Below are 16,064 nucleotides of genomic sequence, written 5' to 3'. Positions count from 1 at the left end.
GCGAAACTTCCACCTTGCGCGCCCCCCCCAGCCCTGCGTCAGCTCCCTGCCTCCCACTCCACCCTGAGACGCCCCCCCCCCCCCCACCCCCCCCCCCCTCTGCCCCGAGGCCCCCCCCCCCCCCCCCCGCGGCAGCTTTCCCCCCCCAGGGAAGCTGTGTGGCAGCTCCCCACCCCAGCTCACCTCTGCTCCGCCTCCTTCCTGAGCACGCCGCCCCCGCTCTAATTCTCCTCCCCTCCCAGGCTGTGGCGCCAAACAGCTGATTGGTGCCGCAAGCCTGGGAGGCGGGAGAAGTGGAGTGGCCGCTGTGCTGGGAGAGGGAGTCTGAGCTGCACGTGTCAGCGCGCCGCCGGCAGCCCAGCCCAGGAACACTAAAAAAAAAAAAATTGGGGGCACCGCTTTTTGGTGCCCCCAAATCTTGGCACCCTAGGCAACCGCCTCATTTGCCTTAATGGTAGCACTGGCCCTGAACACTCATAGAATAAAGACTTGAATTTCCTTGGGCACTGCCTGTTTACATACCTAGCCGAATTCCACTTGTCCTGAATTTGGGGACACTTTGTGCTTGGAGCCCAGTTTCCCAGTGATGTGCAGGATTTGAGGAAATGCTCTTGTCAATGTTTGTACCATGGCAATGGGTGCTTAAGATATAAAGTCTGCACGGTCCGACCGGGTTTGCTTTAATGAGTTCTTTGTCTATATTACTGACCACTACCGGTCAAAGCAAAGGCAGAGGAGTAGGATTGGGGATGGGGAGGGAAGAGTGGATAATGGGCTATAGACATTAGCACAATTTAGCAGGGCAGCCTTATCACTCGAACTGCAGCCTCCGTTCTCAGCTGTGCTCAGAGCACTTTGCAGCTTCCTGATCCCCAGGGCTAGGCCCCCAAGGAGCTGTCTGCCAGGTGGGAATGGCTGAAGTTCAACATGGTGCTACTGTGTATCCTGGTATGCCCCCGACACCAGTGGCTGCAATGGGGTTGGCGCAGGAGCTAGCTATGCAAGAGAGACACAGACGCGCTGAAGCAAGATTCAGGGTGGAGCCCCCTAAGTTCAGCAGCCAAGCAAAGGGAAAAGCTAAAAAAAGAGGACACGTTAGGCAGAGTCAGTGATTTGGGCAGTTTTAAATTCTCCCTCCATCAAAGCAAATCTGTGCCATTCAGTTTGATCCCAGACTTTCTGGCTCTGCTAGACTCTGCAGTGTATAGCTGCAAATATTTACTCTGCTAAATTGCATTTCCAGGGACTGGATGAGATCTTTCCCTTGAAGTGATATCCTAAAGCTTTCATTTTGTTGCTGGAAATCCCTAAACACTATCCCATCTTCTTCCTCATAAGAGTACCAGACCCCGAGGGCACCAACCTTTACATTAGATTTCTTAACTATGGGCCCAAGAATCAAAAGAACCTGCATGCTAGCACATCAATCCAGGAGCTGATATCCTGGCTCCATGTGTGAAATTTTGATTGGGCTTAGCTAATTTTGCATGACGTGTCCCTACCAGTCTCAGCAATTCAGCAGCATCAGATACAGTAGTATATTTGTGTACCTTAGGCCAGATCTCTTAGCTTTGCTCTTCTGAAAGGTCGGCTTCCTTTGACAATCAGACATGCATTTTTCCCCCCGTAGCGATATATAAAAGCTTTGCTTAGGAAAAAGCAAAGAGGAAAACCTAACCAAGTTTTTTTTTTAAGAGTGAGCACTCTTGATTATCAGCTAAAGTACTCTGTCTAGAGACCAACATCAAATATGCATACAGAGCTTCATGGAATTAGAGTTTGGAGCCTGTAAATTAATTAGTGATTTCTCAGAAGAATCAGAGTCTGACAACCCAGAGACTTCAGAGCTTGCATAGTTGTCTGACTTTGATAAGCAGCCAAGCTACACGACAGTTTTCTGGTGTCATCCTATCTTTCTTATCACCGACAACCACCAGATCACCAGCCTATGACTTGCCATGAGTCCAATTTCAAGAAGTTAAAAGTCAAAACATGAAGGGGATATGGGCCATTTTAAATGTGGGAGAAATGTAAATGTGTTTTTTTTTAAACTAACTTTTTAAAACCCCCAACAGAAATCTTGAGAATTTGACTGCACAATCACCTAGCTCTGAAGCAGATATTATACCACTCTGTAGCTTACTGCCAATGTTCCAAACTGGCCCTGCATTATTGAGCTCAGCACTCTCCATCAGATTCCAGGTACAATTTGCATGGTACCTGCTGCAAGGATTCTTCAACAAAGAGTAGAAGCTTGAAATAGTTTAGTTCCACTCTGCAAAATAACTGTATCAAAATAGTCCCGTGCTTACTTACAGGTTTTGCTCCCTGTGTGTATTTCAGACCTGTATCTCTTAACCTAAGGAAAAGAATAATACGTTTTACTCCAATTACTTTTATTTGTATTGAAGTCATGCCTAGAGATCCCAACTGAATTCTGTGCTAGGCACTGTACAAGTATAGAGTAAGAGATAGCCCATGCTCCAAAGAATTTACAATCTACACAGAAAAGACAAGCAAAGGTTAGGGGGAAAGGATACAATATGCTGAGCCATTTTCTGCTGTGAGAGAGAGAGGTAAGTTCTATTCTGGCTTGTGCATCCCTGAGAATTACAGGACTGTATTCTGCCATGAACTGCACCTGTGCAATCCCTTTGAAGATACTGCGGCAATGCAGGTGTAACTTAGGCAGAATTTGTGTTACTGATGATGATGCACAAGCCAGAAAAAAACTCTGCTAGAATTTAAGACATTTGGGTGAGTTTGCAGGGCCAACAGTTAGAAAAATTTGTTAGTCTCTAAGGTGCCACAAGTACTACTGTTCTTTTTGAGGATACAGACTAACACAGCTGCTACTCTGAAACCAGTTAGAAAAATGTTATTTCCACCTGTAAGCAGAGCAAATTTGATCTGGAGTCTGTGAGACACAATGAACATGGAAGCCACAATCCAGTTTTAACAGATTAGAGCCACACTTTAACGAAATGGAATGAATCATATAAAAATACAACTGGATATTCTGTGCATTGAGCCTTAATTGGCCTTTTCATTTCTGAGCTACACAATGAGCTGCCAGAACTCCTGGGTGTTATGATATGATATTCATTGATCATGCATAGAAACACTTGAATATAGCATGTGCCATACACACACCTTTGCTTCACCAAATTAGGTACTTAGCACTTGCCTACTGCATCAGGATGAGGTGCATTTCATTCCTTCCTGGCTCTTGTCGTTAACAGCTTATGCCTTGAAGTATGAAATGACTCTTAGCCTGGTTCTTATTTCCCCAAAGGTATTATTGGTCATAATATTAAAGGCTCTGCCCCTTTTTAAAATCCAGCTTTACCTCTTCAAACTCCATGTTGGCCACACATAAAACTATCAGTCTATTTGTTGATCTGAGATATTTCCAAAGATTTGTTCCTCATAGGATCTTGGATATTTGTTTGTCCTTTTGATTAAACTGTAATTTGACTGTGGTAAATTGTATCCAGTATTCAGAGATGAAAGTTCCTGTATCTTATCCTTGAAAGAATAAGTCGCTCATGGTGCTTTCCAGAGGTCAGCTTCCTCACAGAGGTTAAAAATAATTTCATGTCAGGAATGTTCTCTGCAAGCCAAGGGTGTCATAAGAGGTAGGAGGGGCAGCTGTTTTGGTGGCATTCATGTGTTGACTTCTTCCCTTGAGCAAAATCCAGTCATTGACTGCTATCTGTTTTTAAGTGGAAAATTTGACAGCTGTACTTTTAAGTATCCAACTGCCTGAGTTTCACTGATTGTCTTCACCAAAGCTGCCCACTCATTCCCTACAGTAGTACTCTGGAGAATCTCCCTTATAAACAGGCCCAGAAGTGCTGATGTTCTCAGCTCTGGGACATGTCATGTTTGGACAGAATCAGGTGGTTTGACTGGCTACCCGTAGGTGCAATTGTCAGTTATTAGCTTTACATTTCTTCCAAAGAAGTTACACAGGATTTGACCCAACATTTAAAAAAAAACAAATTTGAGTATATATTGTTATTGACAAAAATTATGGTATTAATGAATCCCCTCTAGAAATTCGACATCTGTTTCATTTGTTACACTAATTTATGTTCTCTATTAATTCAAAAAGTACAATAAAATCTACAATATTCAGCTTTGTGCAAACGCAGTCCAAGAACTTTTGGAAGCACTTTTTTAATGTTTCATCTCGATTTTGGCCTTCATGGGCAAGTTGTTGCCTCTCGCGATGTGAGCCAAATTCCCTGTTGGGGTGAGTGGGCACAGATCCTGGCGTTGGTGGAGATGCCAGTGCCTACACCAAGAGTGATTTTGACCTTATGTCGCTGTTGAGCCACCGTGGTAGCAGGGTAATGTGTGAGCTGTGTGAACATTTTATAGCAAAACTCAGCTATTTTTGGAAATGAAACCAGCTGGGTTTCATGTGAAACTTTTTTGACCCATAAAAGTTTAATTGAGCTTCAAAGTGAAATATTTTGCTCTCTCTGGATTTTTGAGATTGAGTTTTGTGGTTTCATTTTAGTTCCTTAATAGCTTACCACATGGGAGGTTTTATGGGTTGAAATACCAAGACTGGAGTTGTTTCATGGGAAGAAGCAGGTTTTTAAAATTAATAAGCTAATTATTATTACCATAGCCTAGGAGCTCTAATCATCAGTGAGGACCCCATTATATTAGGTGTTGTACAAACACAGAACAGAGAGACACTCTGTGACCAAAAGAGGTTACAATCGAAATATAAGACAAAGGATAACAAATGGATACAGACAGACAGACGGGAGAGTACAAGGAAACAGTGAGACACTATACATTATTTGACACCTCTATGTCATAGACACTGTGGAGATGGGCCCTATAGAAAACCCACAGATGATTAAGTAGGAAGATAGTAGATAGATGACTGAGATTATGGATGTCATCACTCACTATGCGCCTATTTACAGCATCCTAATATGGATACTCATGGTATCTTACATAAGAACAGCCATACTGGGTAAGACCAAAGGTCCATCTAGCCCAATATACTGTCTTCTGACAGTGACCAATGCCAGGTGCCGCAGAGGGAATCAGCAGAACAGGTAATCATCAAGTGATCCAACCCCTGTTGCTCATTCCCAGCCTCTGGCAAACACGTATCCAATGTATGTCATTGCTCCTTACTGAGACATTGTTTAAATTAAGTGGATTTTTAAGCCTATTACAAGTATATGGGATCTTTAATAAAATGGGAATATAATTTAATTACTTTATGTACATTTTACATTGGCTCTGGTGGGTAATAATGTTGCATCCACATATGTATTATTAAATAAGAGCTTATTAAGTTTTGAGCTATATTATGTTTAAGAATTTCATTCAAGATTAGATTTTAAGGAATATATTAAAACATCTTTTATTTAAAAATTGAGTTTTTTAAAAGAAATTTTTAATTATGCAAATTATTTTCAAATGACATTTTGGGGCGAGAGAGAGAGAGTGTGTGTGTTGTCCTTCTTAACGTTAAGGGTTAGTTCTTACATCAGAATATTTCACTGCTGTTTGGATTGTGGAGAAAGGAGAAGCTGGATCCAGAATAGGCTAGATCAGTGAGATAAAACAGATATTTCATGCTGTAGCCTACTGGAGAAACTACCATGCCTGTACAATATTTAAGGGATCTGCAGCCACCTCTCTGCTTTGCACTAGCTTGGATCTCCAATTGTTGCTTCATTTCTAAAAAGTAATTGAGACCTCACCCTAACATGCTCCCAAGAAATTTCAAGCAAGATGCATGCCACATACGCAGGAGAGGCATCCCAGATGGCAAAGTCATCTTGCCACCCAGAGCAGGTTTCTCATATTGTAATTTTCTGACAGACCTTGGAGATCACAAGTGACAACACCTCAGTCATGTGGCAATAATCTAGCTACCAGCACTCCCCATGATCCAGGACATTGGAGGGCAATCTACCAGCAGTGTTGTGAGGCTTAGTTAATTTATAAAGTGCTTTGGACTCCCTGGATAGAAGGCACTGTGGAGTTATGTCATGTTATTGTTACTTTCTCCTGACTGTTTTGGGGAGTATTTTCACAGGTACAGAGGATGGGGAAAGAAGCGAACTGCCTGTCCTGGTAGAGAATGGGATTTTTTTTTGTTTATTTTTAAAAGGACCCCAGCATCTAGAAATATAGTCTCTTTTTTTTGAGAGAGAGAGAGAGAGAGAGGTGATTAAGTTGTTTCAGTTACTGCTTCTGCTCTCTTACTCCTTTTATGAATTTTTGTGCTTTCACAATCACATTTTCCTATTTAAAAATATGTTTCTATCCCTTATTACTGTGTGAAAGTCCCTCACCGTCAGCAGGGGGAGATGACTAAGGCCCCAGTTCAGGAAGGCAGTTAACCACGTGCTTAAATTCATCCTTATTCAGGAAAGCACTTAAGAGTGGGCTTCACGTTGATCACATGCTTAAACTTAAGCTGGTGCTGAGGGCTCTGTAGAATAAGGAAGCTTTTCGGAACAGAAACCCATCTTGTCCATACACGGGAAACAGTGAAACTGATTATACACCACATGCGGACAAATGAACAAAGTAAAGAAACTGAATAAAAGAGGGACAATCCCCTCCCTCCATTTAATATACACCTCTACCCTGATATAACGCGACCCGATATAACACGAATTCGAATATAACGCAGTAAAGCAGTGCTCCGGGGGAGGGGAGTGGCACACTCGGTGGATCAAAGCAAGTTCGATATAATGCGGTTTCACCTATAATGCGGTAAGATTTTTTGGCTCCCGAGGACAGCGTTATATCGAGGTAGAGGTGTAGTTCAGATACAGTAAACTTCATTGTCACTGTTTACACTGATATGTGCACACGTGTCAAACAGAAGTGTGATTGTGAAGTTTGCACAATGTGGTTTTTTTAAGCCAGTCTCTAGTTCTGATGATTGCTGAGGAAAGCTGGAAAATACGATCTGTGTGCACCCTGCAGACTCAGGAACCAGAAAGCAAATAAAAAGAACCCAAACTGTGATGGGGGTTTTTTGAGTGGGTGGGGGGAGAAGGATGGTTTTTTCACTCATGATTTTTAAGTCAAGCTCATGATTCTGGGGGATCCTGACTCATGATTTTTGAAAGCTTGCAGTTGGGGATAGTGTGTTTCAGCCAAGCAAGTTGCTTGGGAATGTCCCATCTGTGCCGCTCTGTCATGCAACTAGCCTCTGTCCCTGGCTTTAAAACTCCCACTTCATCTGCCTTAATCATACAGTTCAAAGATGTCGTCAAGCTATAAACCAATGAATTACATCTTTGTCCTCACAACAAGGAGCTGCAAGATGACTCTACGCTTTAGGTATGGTCTCAGCTTCACTCCAGGACCGCGGACTAATCCGATATAATCAAATATCAGGTGTTAGGAATTAATAAACATGAACCGTTTCATAGGGACACTGCTGTTTGCTTTATATTTCCCCCCTTTAGCTTTCTTGCTTGGCAAATCTCTGATATGTTGTTGTTTTTGTTGCCCATCCTTGTAGTGGTTAACATAAGGAAAAAAACTGAATTTGACCACATCCTTGAGGATGTCAAGCATTTATAGTTTATTGGTTTAGAAGCTTACTAAATTTAAACAGAAGCATTAACATGGCCTTCGGTTCTCTTGACAGTTATAAACTCTTCCTTGGGGGGATTTCTGTAATGCTGTCTAATCAGCTTAAGGAGTTAATTAAACAGCTGTCACTTAGCTTCTTAATTCTGAGACTTGATGCTAAATAAGATTTTAAATTAGTTATGCATGACTGAGGCATGGATTCTGTGATACAGCTAAGATGGCTTCCAGCAGAAGAGAAGGAGAAGCTAGACCTCATTTAAATAAACAGCAATGGGATTCTGGGTGACACCCAGATTAATGCTCTGGAGACTGATACATGGAAAATCTATGAGGAAAACGGAGCGTACTAGTGAGTGCCAAGTAAGACAGTTTTAAGACGAGCTATTCATTCTCATTTGGTGGCATCTACTTGACCTTAAGAGGTTTTGATAACTGTTATTCTCTTCCCTTTTACAGTCTGTTGACATTAAACCCAAAGACTGAGATACCTATTGAAAACAGTAAGGAACATATGTGTGTCACAAAACAGGTGTCAAGTCTGCATAGTTTCCTTTAGTTTAAACAAATGTGTGTATTGAGATCTGGCACTCTGGCAATGGGTTATAGTATTTCAATGACCAGTTAATGTTTCTTTCCTTTGTTTGTATAAAGAAATGAACCACAGCAGATGTATTGAACATTAATATGTTTATTTATATGCATCCCACATACTAATTTCTCTTGTGAAATAACTGAAAGCTCTTTAAAAAAATCCGTATGTCTGATTCCGTCCTCCGACTCTGAAAATCAAGAGCCAGTTTCTGTGCTCAGATGTAAATCCAGAGTAACTCCATTGAAATCAGAAATCGGAATCTATATATTTAAAACACCATTTCCAGAGCTCATATTTCAAGCTTCCTTGTATTTTGCTGCTCGTCCTCAGAGCTAAAGGCTATGTGCTGCAAATCAGCTCAAGTTATTTTGAGGAAACATGCCTGTAGGTCTTTGAAAAACAAACTGGTGCCTTGTTCACGGTTGCTTATGGTATTGTGTGGCTTGTAAGGGCAAGGGGAAAAGGCTACTAAAATAAATTCTTTAATCCCGTTGAAGTGCGAAGGGAACAGTGACGATCACCACTTTGTACTTTAATATGAAACAAAGTGGCCCTATTATAAATCCAATGCAGAACTTCAGACATTAAGCATGAGTCAGTCGTCTGCTTGTTTATTCAGATAGTCATATGAAGACGACCATTCAGATATAACCGTGGGGTAGAGGAAGAGCTATTGGGAGGAGGGGGAAGAATCACAAGATTTACAAAGACATTATTCCTTTCTTTCGGTGTAGGAATTATAGGGCAAACGGCATCCTAAGGGAAATTAAGTTGCAGGGGCACTACCAGTTAAAGATGGGCAACTAATAGGCATTCACGTTTGCCTTTCTGGTTAAAAAGATAGTTGCTGTGTGAAGCTTCTCAATGTGTTTCTTCTGGAGGAGTTTATAACCTCAGTTGTTTGATATGAATCTTACTAGATATGCCCACTCCCATTATGGGGAGAGAAATCCGTTCGTAGTCTATTATCATTTTATTTGATTATTATTGGGTTTTGGTGTTCCTGAATTATAGAGATGTGCACCAAAATAAAAGATCAGCAGCTTTTTACAGCTGCTCCGGGAATCAACTTTTACTGGACAGAATATTAGGCTAAAGCCTTTCAAAGCCCGTAAGTATTCCTAGTTGTATTCCTCTGGCATCAAGTCTCCTATAATCCATGATGGCTATGGACAAAGAATATAATATTTCTTCAAAAGATTCCAGTATCATTTTAGCAGCAGAAAATATCACTTTTAAATTAGTAACTGTTTTAGATTTATAGCTTACATGTTGGGAATTTGAATTATAAATCTCTGTTTAGGCTAAATAAGTATCATGTTTGTTTCCTTGGAATGAAATAAGTTTTTATATATTTTCACCATGGAAACATTAAGCCTTTTCTAGCCATTAAACAAATGGCTGAAGAAACATTTTTCATGGCCCCTGCTCTTTAAATTGTTGTAAATTCATTTTACACTTCTACATTCAAATGAGAAATGCAGATCAGATATCTAAAGAAGAAATTCTCCAAGTGCATACAGGTAGAGTTGCTGAAAACTCTGTAGACATAATAAGTTTTGGCTGCTGCAAACAGATTCTGAATATTGCTCGTTTCACTTTGCGCCTCTCTGGAAGTATCAAATGGATTTGTCTACTTGGCATACACCAAGTGCTTTGATGCTTGCTGATGGGAAATCATGATCTTATTTTAGAACGTTAGGGGTTTCTATAAGCTCTAGGAAATCTTTCTTTAAAAAGTTTGCAAAGTTTCCGAGGAGACTTTTGTGGTCCTTTAAAAAGTGGCAATGTTGTAATATATTGTGTCAAGCTGATAGGCATTTGGCATCATGCAGCCTATGTTTTTAGGAATGGACAAGCAGGCCAATTTTGAGCTGGATCTAGAGTTTGGATCAGGATCCAGATTTTGAATCCCTTGAAATCTGAGTGATTGGATCCTGAGTTTGGGGTAAAGACAGTCTCTAAACAAAGCAAGAACCAACTTTGTTTCGGTTCTTATCCCACAAACACTTATTTTTATGCCTTTGAGTAGTTTCACTGATGGCAATGAGACTATTCACGTGTATGAAATTAAGCACATGCATCCGTGTCTGCTGGATTGTAGCCTTTAAACTGTAAGGATGCAGTTGGAGTAGGGACCAGGTCCACCCGCATTTGTACAACACCTAGCACCATGGGACAGATCCAGCTGGTTGTCTCTGGGCATGGGCGGCGGGTATCACAGGCTGGGGGAGGGTCTACCCAAACAGCCAGGCATGGCCCCTCCCATGGCCCCCTCTCCTGCTCTTCCCCTGTGCCGTGGCTGTTTGGGGAGGTCCTGTGGGGCTGGGGGCGCTCTGGGACTGGGGCTGTGCTGCCTGCCCTCCTAGTACTCGGGGGCTGAGGGGTGCTGTGGCCGGCGCTCTGGGGCTGCGGGGGGCAGGTTGGGGCCACGCTGCCAGCCCAGTGTTCCAGGGTTGGGGGCGCTAGCCCGGGGATGGACTGGTGGCCACGGTGGGGGGCTCTGGGCTTTGGTTTGGGGGGGGAGAGGCGTGGAAGGGGCGGGAGCTTGGGTGGAAGGGGCGGGGTTAGCCTCCCCCAGCCAGCAGTTCATGCTCTGCCAATGTCTCTGGGTTATTAATTGGTTATTAAATGATAACACTAATACTTGAAACTCTACCCCAAACTCAGTCCAAATCTAAACTACCAGTGCATTCGATTAACTTTTTTTATGCTGCTTTTCATTTTTACATTCCTTTGCCAGTACCTATCTGGTGAAATCCATAACACGAGGGTGCTCCCATGTTTTTCTAGCTCACTTGAGTGTAAGAAGTACCAGAAATATTATGATGCTGTCTGTGTTCATCATATTCCAAACTATTCTTTGCAGACCAAAGAGAGTCAGATATGGTTCCGATAAGCTTTAGAACTGCTAGCTGCTTCTCAGAGCAAACTCATGAACATTTTGAGGTTCGCCCTCCACTAGCTGTTAACTAATGTGACAAAGTTCCTCCTCTGCCTTGGTGGGTCATGTGCTTACTAGTGGATTTGCTCGCCTCGGGGATTCATGGCAGCCCTCAGTTTGGCCACCTTCTATCACTCTCCTGTAGCCATCTGGCCTGACCCTGTCACACTGGGGGCAACTTTTCATTTTATCTCATTAGTCAGATTGTTTGCAAAAGCTCATTGTAAACTCTCCTCCCCTATATGGAGTTCCAGCAAGGGCCTGCACTATACGGTACAGACGAGAGAGATCAGGCCACTCACATATCAGATCCAGCTTAATACTAAGGCCTGGATCCTGCCAACGTAACTTTATTACCATGAGTAGTCCTGTTGAAATGAAGCACATGCACAAGGGACTGCAGAAACAGGGCCTACGGTCTTGGTTCTACTACTCCTATCTGTGCCTAGTAGCTGTTCCATTGCCTTCAGTGGGGCTACTTGTTAGGAGAAGCCTCCCTGTCTATACGGTGTGCAGGAGACTCTCTGTGATGCCTCAGATTAAAGAAAAAAATTAAATCATCTGAAAATTTAGCTGCGAACCTCCTGAAGATCCTGGTTGCCAGAAAAATATGTTCTGTTCTGAGAGCAACCGCATGCCCAAGACTGATGGGCCTCATGCTGCAGACTGGCTGTCCTTAGAGTCATTTACCTTTGTGTGACTTGTAATTTCAGAATATCTGAAGGGTTTGGGGACTGGCTGGGGGATAAAGGGACCTTTCTTCTTTACCATTCCTTTTGTAAAATTCTATTTCCCGCTCCCCTTAAAGATCATGAGGTTTGCAGGGACGGTCTCTGGCAAGGCAGCTATCAAAAGACGAGAAGTTTTTTTCCTTCTTTAGATACTGCTTTGATCCCAAATAAAGTGTCTGTTCCTTTAAATAGTGTGAAGAGCCCCTTTTTTTTATCCCCAGCCTTTAGATGAGAGAGATTGATGCTTCCCCTCTCTCTACCCCGAGAGACAGCAGGGGGAGTCGTTGTCTTCTGACTACGTGGTTTCAATCTTACTTTGTTTCCTTCCACAAGTGAAATCAGGTCAGGCTCAGAACCCATGGCGTGAGCTATTTAGATAATGAGAAGTTAGTACTTGGGGGGGCTTTGGAAGCCTTTAGTTCATAAGAACCAGTTGAAATCAAGGAGCTCTTGTTCTATGGGATATTCCTTGATGCAGAGGTCTGGTTTTGAAAAGCTTAAAACCTTTCCAGGAATGAGCAGAGCCTTGTAATTAGGAATGGAAGAATGCAGGAGCCAAATTGTTCTCTCTGTTTCCCTTAGTGTAAATCAAGGATAACTGCAGAGAAGACAATGAAGTTACACCAGGGTAACCGAGAGCCCAATTTCGTACTGTGTTTCTGAGTCAAAATGTAGTCATAGAATCTGAACCACAATCCTTAAAATGTATAAGTAATGCAGCAAGCGGGTAATATTCCTTTTGGAATAAATGTGGCAATAGTGATATAATAGTAATACTATTCACTTATAGAGCTCATCTCAGTAAAGAGCTCAAAGCACTTTTCAGACAGCTTTACTCTTTGAGATATGTATTATCCCCATTATACAGAGGGGAGATTGAGACACAAACATATGAAGCAACTCGCCCAAGGTCATATGGCAAATCAGTGGCAGAGTCAGGGTAGTTATCAGCCTCACCATCCCAAGCTTTAAGAACAAGACACACTGGTTCTGATTCTCCAATGCCCTGCTCTCTTTGTGGTCACTTACACCAGATCTGAGTGATTGCATTTTAAACTCACTCTGCAGTGGCATAACCAACTATACGAAGTGGAGAGCAGTGGAGACTGAGGCTCATTGCCTGTGTTTATACGGCCCCAATTACCACAGTATCGGAGCACCACACAGTCCTTAGTGTATTTATCCTCACAACACCCCGATGAGGTTCGGAAGTACTATTGTCCCTATTTCACAGATGGAAAACTGCGGCACAGAGAGGAAGTCTTTGGCAAAGCAGGAAATTGATCCTGGATTTCCTAGGTTCTAGACTAAAGCCTTTACCACTGCACCATCCTTCCTCTAACTATGTGAGCACTGTTTTCGCTGATGTTTTCGTAGAACATCAATGGCTACAGAATACAGTCTGGAGCAGGGCTCCGATGGTTAAAGGACAAGGCTTAAAACATGGGTACTTTCAGGTGACTAGCAGGGCCGTTAACTGAGATCAGCATGATGAGGTCTCCTAAAGTACCCACTGCTAAATACTGGGCACATGCATGCTCATACTGTGTGGAATCTCCTCTGGATGTCATCCTCTAATACCTGACTGATATTCATTGAGTGGCAATCAGGGAAGGGGGAGTACCCTAACAGCTCTGACGATAGAAGAGAGTTTGGCCCCAGAACTTCGCTGTACAGAATCAGGGAAACTCTTGAAGCACAGAGCTTCTGCCATACATTTGCAGCTGTATGAGCGGCAGCTGCGTTTAGTGGATAGAGCACTGGACTAGGAGTCAGGAGACCTGGAAGCTATTCCTGGCTCTGCCACTGGCCAGGTGTGTGATCTGAGGAAAGTCACTGCCACTCGGTTTCTTGTATCTGTTTAAACTGTCCGTTCTCAGGAATAGTCTCTCACTCTGTGAACAGCACCTAGCACAATGGGTCCCCAGTCTCAGGTCAGACCTGGCGCTACTATAATAGAAATAATAAATATCAGTAATTATTAATAATGCACACTGGGTTAAAGAAGAGGGCATTCTGAGTGATGGGATCTAGCACTCATCCAAGTCAGACCAGACACATCACCTCCTCCATATATTGCTGGCTCAGACTATTTTAAAGATCAGGGTACCCGAGCCTGCTCCTCAGCCATCCCCAAGAGAATAATTTTGTGCTTTCTACCCCCATCAGGCTGGCTAGACCCTTAAAAACAGGTCTCGTTAAAACACCACACCTGACTAATATCATACAGTGCTGCATTGCTACAGTGTTCTGAGCATTGCTATTGAGTTCTATAAGGGGAGATCAGACACATGTAAATAGACATCCTGGCCCCACGGAAGTCAATCCCATTGTCTTGAATGGGGTAAGGATTTCACTCCTAAAGGCTCGTCTACACTATCCACCAGATTGATGGGCAGTGGTCAATCCAGCAGGAGTCGATTTATCGTATCTAGTATAGACGTGATAAATCGAACGCCGATCACTGTAGCGTTGACTCCAGTACTCCACCTCAACAAGAAGTGCAAGGGGAATCAACGGGAGAGCGTCTCCCATCGACACACCGCAGCGAAGACACCGCAGTAAGTAGATCTAAGTACGTCAACGTCAGCTACATTATTCACATAGCTGAAGTTGCGTAACTTAGATCGATCTCCCCGCCCCGTAATGTAGACCAGCCCTAAGTGTTACCTTCCACTTGGTGCAACTTACTGTACACTTGTCCCATCCTTTGTGCCAGCAATTCTTGGGAGGTCAACTGAAAATTAACACAAGCTTCATTTTTGAAAGGCTAGGCGAAGAAGAGGAGAGCTGGTGTTTGGTGACAGAAAGGTGGGCGAGGAGGAAGCATCTAAACCAAGGCTTTGTTGTTTCATCTTTTAGGAAGCTGAGATCCTGAACACAGCGATTCTCACTGGGAAAACTGTGGCTGTCCCTGTCAAAGTGGTCTCAGTGGAGGAGGATGGGACCGTGACTGATCTTCTAGAATCCGTGGAGTGCAGATCGTCTGACGAAGACGTAATTAAGGTGAGAATCTATCATTTAATTAAGGGAAGGCCACATCCCTGCAAGAAACGCTGCCATAGTGTTCTCTGACCTGCCAGGGTCTGTTCTGTGTGGCTAGTTTAATCCTTTCCTGACTATCTTTCCATTAAAAGACAAAGAATTATCATCATCATTGTAATGTATAGACTGGTGCACTAGACCTATTAAAACACACTGAAAACCCCAAAACTCCACCCGGCATCTTAGGGTGTGTTTGTCGAAATAAAAAAACAGATAGGAGGCCAGTGATTGATAGGGCACAGCAGGGTCCTGACCACACCCCTGCACCTGTAAGTCTATCTTAGCTCTACACCCACAGATGATTCATCTATGCTGGGATGACTGTGTCCTGGCTGGCTATGCTGGCTTCAGGGTAAAGTTAGCACAAACTCTGATGCAGGGGAGACTCTTACCTAAGGACTTTGTATTTACGTAACTTGCCGTTCTCTCCCCATGGTGTAAATCTGGAGTAGCGCGGCTGGGGTTAATGGCATTCCAGCATGGTAAAAGCGCAAGGGCTAAATTCTGCTCTCAGTTCAATGGAGTTGAATCAATCAGTGGGGCTACACTGGGGTAACTGACAGCAAAATTGGTCACTGAAGACAGTGAAAGAAAGTTTGTGTATTGGTAAGTATAACTTACACCCCCTACCCTCTTATTAGCTGTTTTCTCTGGTTTCATCCCTCTCTTCCAATCCCGCAGTGGGTGTGTCCACACTGCAGCTGGGAGCAACCCTCCCAGCCCAGACAGATGGACCTCTTGTAATTAGGCTCACGCTGGCAGAGGCTTGGGCTATTCACCCAGCTCAAGTCCACTTTACTCCCTGGGTCCACGCTCAGGTGGCTAGTTCAAGCTTCCCCTGCGGCATCCAGATAGCTACGTTTAGTGCATTAACACAAGCCCACCAGTGCAAGTCCGTCTCCCTGGGTTGTGCAGCTCACTCCCAGCTGCAGTGTAGACATACCCACCGAGGGACTGGAAGTGGAGCTGTACCCAGTGAGAAAGTTACACCAGCGTAGGCTCAGGCTCAGAGTTGCTTGTGCTGTGTAACTCATATTACCGTTCACATTTTCTCTGGCCCCTTGCCTCCAGCTGAAGTTCATTTGATTTCTTGGTCATTCCTAGCTCCTCTTCTTGAAGGGAAAGTAAACAGATGTCTTAAAATGGAAAAAGC

At 43.3% G+C, this 16,064-nt stretch overlaps 1 protein-coding gene across 1 annotated transcript in view; it reads left to right on the top strand.

Moving 5' to 3' along the window:
* TMEM132D (transmembrane protein 132D) overlaps positions 1–16,064 on the top strand; it is a 418,546-nt gene that overhangs the window by 339,947 nt on the left and 62,535 nt on the right. The window contains exon 5 of the mRNA XM_034791463.1: positions 14,729–14,872. Coding sequence (XP_034647354.1) covers positions 14,729–14,872 — 144 coding nt within the window. The remainder of the gene's footprint in view (positions 1–14,728; positions 14,873–16,064) is intronic.

This window comes from Trachemys scripta, chromosome 15 (genome assembly GCF_013100865.1).
Source record: "Trachemys scripta elegans isolate TJP31775 chromosome 15, CAS_Tse_1.0, whole genome shotgun sequence".
In the NCBI taxonomy this organism is placed as follows: Eukaryota; Metazoa; Chordata; order Testudines; family Emydidae; genus Trachemys; species Trachemys scripta.
The sequence above is the reverse complement of the archived record's forward strand: the minus strand, read 5'-3'. Positions and strand labels throughout refer to the sequence as shown.